This window comes from Dendroctonus ponderosae, unplaced genomic scaffold (genome assembly GCF_020466585.1).
Source record: "Dendroctonus ponderosae isolate FM_Combo_2020 unplaced genomic scaffold, Dpon_F_20191213v2 Dpon_F_20191213_3, whole genome shotgun sequence".
NCBI classification, from domain to species: Eukaryota; Metazoa; Arthropoda; class Insecta; order Coleoptera; family Curculionidae; genus Dendroctonus; species Dendroctonus ponderosae.
The window spans coordinates 1053027-1059383 of NW_026018508.1; the positions used below are offsets into that span (position 1 = coordinate 1053027).

At 39.7% G+C, this 6357-nt stretch overlaps 2 protein-coding genes across 3 annotated transcripts in view; one reads left to right on the forward strand and one right to left on the reverse strand.

Moving 5' to 3' along the window:
• The window catches only part of LOC109542502 (pseudouridine-metabolizing bifunctional protein C1861.05-like), a 121204-nt gene that overhangs the window by 25894 nt on the left and 88953 nt on the right, over nucleotides 1–6357 (forward strand). The window lies entirely within an intron of this gene.
• Nucleotides 1–6357, reverse strand: part of LOC109542518 (CD63 antigen) — a 101087-nt gene that overhangs the window by 18683 nt on the left and 76047 nt on the right. For both annotated transcript variants that reach the window (XM_019911767.2, XM_019911766.2), the window contains exons 2-4: nucleotides 4859–5087; nucleotides 4581–4800; nucleotides 718–930 (exon numbers count right to left, since the gene is read on the reverse strand). In XM_019911767.2, the coding sequence (XP_019767326.1) occupies nucleotides 718–930; nucleotides 4581–4800; nucleotides 4859–5073 (648 nt within the window). In that variant the 5' untranslated portion in view covers nucleotides 5074–5087. The remainder of the gene's footprint in view (nucleotides 1–717; nucleotides 931–4580; nucleotides 4801–4858; nucleotides 5088–6357) is intronic.

Here is a 6357-nt window from a genome sequence, read left to right on the forward strand (position 1 = left end):
AGGGTATTCCCCACGCTTTCTGCTCGGCTGTGTTGGGTGGTCAGTTCAAACTTTCAAATAGTGAAAAGGGTAGCCGAGCACAGTTGTGTATTTGCTTAATAGTCAATGGTGTTGTCTCAATAGACAATGGAGTATATCTAGGACTGCATTATGTTAAATGAACTACTTGGAAACAAAACAATCACCAATTGCATCAAGACTTTTCACACTTGCCATGCAATTCTCGCAGGTACCGCTTAGCGGGGTGTCTTCCTTCCCGGGAATCGGTAACAAGTGCCCCGAAATGCTTGAAAAAAGGCAAAACTTGACACAAATTTCCGAGAAAGGCAAAACTTCCAATAAATGTTTGAAATAAGCAAAATAGGCAAAAAAAAGCAATTTGCCTTTAATCCGAGCTTTAGCTATGTCTGTTAAAAACATCAAGTCACGATAGTTGAACCAGTCTTAGTCGGAACGCACGGGAGGTCAGTTCGCTCACTGCCTCATCGCCTTTGATAATGTCCACCGCAGTTGTGGACGAAACGTCAGGAAGAAATTCACATGGATCACGGCTTCAAAGCCCGAAAGAGTTTTCTAAACGTATCAATAATGAACGATGTCATAACGTTATCAATCACAAAACTGAAATAACGCATAACGTAGTCGTAGATAAACATTTATAGAAGTTCATCCAAAAAACTCCTTCCAAGGTAAAGAAAAATGAAAGCTTCCACGTACTTTTGCACATCTAGTGACATTGGAGGCGGCAGGTTCAAAACAACAACTGGCTGGCATTTCCCATCGCACTGTTCCAGTTGTGTTGGAGAATTCTTCCGGTCCAGAAACTCCGCAACATTGGTCTTCGGCCTGTAGCCGATCCCATAGGCTGGTCATCGCGCTATTCGTGCCGTATTCCTGCTGGAAACGCAATCGGAGGGCAGGCCGGAGTTCCTGAAAAATTTCAAGGGCACATTTTTAAAACTAAACCGTGGCAAAATCCTATTAGCAATAGGTGATCGTAAAGTTTCCTCAATAAGTGAGATTTTTCACTTGGTTGAATTTACTGGGAAACTCATATGCCCACCTGCATGCAGTGGTTCTAAATGGCTGTAAAGTGCGAGTGGAAAAGTCGGCAGTTTCCCATGGGAAATCAGTGCTGTATCAAGATTTTATGAAGCAAAAACTGGCCACTGTGATCAAACGATAAATTATATAAAGCCAACTTAATTAAGTTGAGAGTTCTTGGTCTCTCCTGGATAAGTGGCCCTACTGCTGTAAATCGAATGAAAGTGTTCTTTTTAAACTTTAATCTCTAGCCTGGTGTATTTCGAGATTTCATTGAAATCTATGGCCTATTTTTATTTTTATTTAGTCGGCTCCTGGATTCCTATCTGGGAATTCGCGAAAATTTTGGCTTTAAAGAAAATAAATAGCTTTTAAATCGCTCTTTTTATGGTTGCAAGCTATCGAAAATTCCGCACAGGGCTGGATTTGGTTGGTTGTTGACTGCGGGTAAAGGTTTCCAATTTTCGTGTTTCGTAATGCGGATTTTCGGTTTTAGTTTGAAAGTCCAAAGAAAATCAACGCAGTGGATCTCGATGAAATTCGACGGTGTTGTAACTTGATGGTCCGTTAATAGTTTGTCGAGTTTACAAATCCGGATTTCCGTTCTTTCCAAAAAAATTTTTTCGACTGGTTTCTCGTTTAAAAAAACGCACTTCAATTGCACTCTCAATTTTGAATGAATTTCACTCTCAATTTTGAAAGTGGAAGAACAATAAACGCGTTATTATATCTCGTTGAAATTGGAACGTGTTGTAGCTTGTTGACCTGTTTGCAGTGCCTGTGGGGTTTCCAGATTTCCTTTTTTTTCAAAAATTACAATTGCTTTGCGAGCGGCAGATCGTTTCGAATGACGCACTTTTCAAGCTCAATTTTGAAAGTCGAAAAACAAGGCGACACGGTACTGGATCTGGGTGAAATTTGTCGTTACTGTAGCTTGATGATCAATTAACAATTTGTTCAACAATGTTAACAGTGCGTTCAAACCCGGATTTGCTCTTTTTGCAAAATTACAACATTTTTTCGACCGGTTGCTTGTTTTGAATAACGCACTTTTCACGCTCAACTTTGAAAGTCGAGTAATAATCAACACCTTGATGGATTCTGATGAAATTCTGCCGTGTTGTAGCTCGATGATTCATTAACAGTTGGTAGTGTGTTCAAAGCCGGGTTTGCGTTTTTCGCAAAGTTACAATTTTTTTACGACTGGTTGCTTGTTTCGAATAACGCACTTTTCGCGCTCAACTTTGAAAGTCGAAGAAAAATAAATGCCGTATTGGATTTGGGTGGAAAATTCGGCCCTGTTGTAGCTTGATGCTTCATTAACAATTAACAGAATTTGCAGACCCGAATTTCCTTTTTTTTTCAAAATTATAATTTTTCTTGGCGAGCGTTTTTTTGTTTGGAGAAACGCATTTTTATGTGAAGTTTTGAAGTCGATGAAAAATTCACGGAGTGTTAGATTTGTGTGAAATTCGTCCATGTTGTAGCCTGATGCTCCATTAATAGTTTGTAGTTTTCGAAGCTGAATTTGATCTTTTTTTTAAATTAACTTTTTTTGCGAGCTGTTGCTTGTTTCGGATAACGAACGCACTTTTTTGCACTTTTCACGTTCAACTGTGAAAGTCGAAGAAAAGGAAAAATAAACGCCGTATTGGATTTGGGTGAAATTCGGCCGTTTTGTAGCTTGATGATCCATTAACGGTTTTTAGAGTTTTCAAAGCTGGATTTAAACTTTTTTCAAATTTACCACTTTTTTACGACCCGTTGCTCGTTTCAAATAACGCACTTTTCACTCTCAACTTTGAAAGTCGGGGAAAAATCAACGCCGTGTTGGATTTGGGTGAAATTGGGTCCTGTTATAGCTTGATCCTCCATTAACAGTTTGTAGAGTTTTCAAAGCTGAATTCGAACTTTTTCAAAAATAAAATCTTTCTTTGCGAGCGGTTGCCTGTTTCGAATAACAAACGCACCTTTTACGCTCAACTGTGGAAGTCGAAGAAAAATAAATGCCGTATCGGATTTGGGTGAAGAAATCGGCCCTGCTGATTCATTAACAGTTAACAGAATTTGCAGATCCGAATTTTCTATTTTTTTAAGCGACCGTTTTATTGTTTGGAGAAACCCATTTTTCAAGTGAAGTTTTGAAGCCGATGAAAAATTCACGGAGGATTAGATTTGTGTGATATTCGGTCATGTTGTAGCTTGATGCTGATTAACAGTTTGTATAGTTTTCAAAGCTGAATTGAACTGTCTCCAAAATTACATTTTTTTGCGAGTGGTTGCTCGTTTCGAATAAGGCACATTTCAAGCTCAACTTTGAAAGTTGAAAAACAGCGCCGTATTGGATTTGGGTGAAATTCGGCCGGTTTGTAGCTTGATGATCCATTAACGGGTGGAAAAGTCTGCAAATCCGGATTTCCGTTTTTTCTAACTTTTTTCTGCTTTTTTTAAATCATAACTTTTTACCGGTAAATTGGCTGCATGTTTTATCGCACCGCACTTTTAAGGCTTTAGTTTGATGCAAAGTCGATGCAAAGTTAATGCGTGCTGGGTTTTGGGTAAAAAATAATTGTTTATTTTCCTAGATTGCTTGTTTCTAGAACCTCAAATTTTAGGTTCGATAGGAAATAAACGCCATATTCGGATTTTATTACATTTTTGCTGAAATTGTACCTTTTATAATTTGTCAAGTTTAGCAGATACGAATTTTTAGAATTTCATTTAGAAGCAACAAGACGAAAAACACGTTTACTTGATGCCCTGGACCGTGACTTTCCGAGAGAGCATTTCAGATTTTCTCAATGTTCCGCTTCCTGGCAGTTTCTTCGCTTTGTTTAATTCAATTTGTTTCAATCTTAGTGGGACATTTATCAACGAGGGGCCCCCTTCATAAAGCATTTACATTCGTAAATTCGAGACTTTGTTTAATGAAATAAGGGCGAAAAGAGACGAGGCTGAGCATATTTTGTTCTGAGAGTCTCTAATTGAAATTTGAGGGAGCGCACTTTGTGCGCGGACACATTTTGGAATTGAATTTTTCTCTGCTTTGTAAAGATAATGCCGACTATTCCATCCACATTGACCAACTTAATTGGGGCACTGAGTAGTTGATTAGTTTCCGTCGTTTTCCCGACTCTCTGCCGGATTTAACCGTCCATTTCGTCCAATATTTGGACGCTTTATTCATTTGAATCCGCTATAGTAAGTAATCGATCTGGGTAGGAAGATTGTCCATAACAGATAGATCATTTTCCGAGAGGCAATTTTGATTTTCTGTCAAATCGTATAATGCGCTCCGTTTCGGGGAATATTTGTTTCCCTGAACTTCGACGGGACGAGAAAAAGGTCACGGGTTATCGTCTTCGCCGGGTTTATTGACAGGAAATTCGGGCACGAGGATTAAATCTTGGATGTGGTTCGATTATACAAAGAAAACAAAAACCGAATTGCCACATTGCGATGCTCAAACAATGAATATACAGGATGAAGCTCAGATTAATGTCTTTGGTTTGGATGGTTGTGTGACTCACTCTCACCTGACAAATGCGCTCGAACCGGTAAGCCCAAAAGGCACCAATCACCACGTCGCCAAAGACCAGCACCAACAGCAGCAGCCAATAGGCGTTGAGCAGCTTTTCGGACAGTTTGAGAGCGGCCAAACAGCCGAGCAGCTGGAGGGCGCCGCCCTGGGTGGCTAGCGCCAAGTAGGCGTAGAGGAACGACGGCTGATACAAAGTGAGTGAAGGCACCAGACTCCTAAATGCGAAAAACAGAACATGAAACTTTCAAATGACCAAACAGTGGTTGCGGTTACCGTCTGAAGTCGAAAAGAATGGTTTTGACAGCGGCACCGGTAAAGGCCACAGCGCCAGCTAAAAGGGCGGTATTGCACGTGTAGATCCAGAGGCGGTAGTAGCGCATCGCTCTGCCGCCCAGGCCGTGGCCGCCCCTTGTCGCCGACCCGCCGCCCGCTCGCCGAAGCGGCATCCGCCTCCGTAGGCCCCCCTCAGCCGTGCCGCCCCGGCCCATCGCCCCCCATGCACCTAAAACAACACAAAAAACAAACGTTATTTCTTTCACTCCCAAGAAATCGCTTCCATTTATAGCTCCTCGATTGAAGCAGAAATGTAAAAGTAAACTTGCGGAATACCCTTTAAAATTCTATTAAAAAATTGGCTTAATAGGCGAGTACAAATATACAGGGTGATTCAAAATTGCCGTCATTCCTCTGGAGGTGTTGTCTGGGGGTGTTTCGAGAGGACAGGAAAAATGGTAGAAAAATAATTTGTGGTAAACACTGAGATATTTGCAAAAAACTAGATCAGAAGGATGGCAACAATTCCAAATCAAAACTAATTCCTGGGTTTCAGTCATTTATTGTCTTTATTTATCAATTAAAATACGTCTATGAAGGCTTTCACGGCCGGTTAAATCACATTTAGGAATGTTTTCCGGGCTTTGAAGCCGTGACTATGGGAATTTCTTCCTGACGTTTCGTCCACAACTGCGGTGGACATTATCAAAGGCGATTAGGCAGTGGGCGAAGTGTTAGTCGGAAAGCACGGAAGATCATTTCGCCCACTGCCTCATCACCTTTGATAATGTCCACCGCAGTTGTGGACGAAACGTCAGGAAGAAATTCCGATAGACCACGGCTTCAAAGCCCGGAAAACATTCCTAAATGTGTATTTTTCCACCATCATCAGTTTTTCTAAAATAACATAGTTAAAAACATAATCATTAATTTAAAAAACAATCACAGTTCGTCAACAGCCTCATCATATCACACATTAAAATACATCACAATTGCAACACTTTAAAACATTCTAAAATTAATTAGGCTTAACAGGTGATTAGTCAGGACAATCAATAGTTCAGATACTTAAATATTTTTACTTACACGTGTAGCGTTGTTGCTGCTTTAAGTCTTGGCATACATTTGGAGTATTAATTTTGTCCATTTTGGACACAAAGCGAATACAATATTGTTTATATTGATTTCTTTTACCTTCAGCTATTTTTCTTTGAATTCTGAGAATATTATTTTTGGTTTGCAAAATTCTTCAATATACCGGGTGTTAGTTAATATTCTATGTTTATTTCATTTAATTAATGTATGATATACTGAGCCAAGATTGTCGGTATCCGATCTGAAATTCATAGCATTGTTATGTTTTAAGCTGTATCATTTCATGGACTCTTCTCTTATTATAATTACTCGCGTTAATCAGTATTTTTGTGTTATCAAAATCAAAATTATGCAACTTCTGTTGTGCATGCTGTGCTAATGCTGTACCATTTTCGTTATTTTTT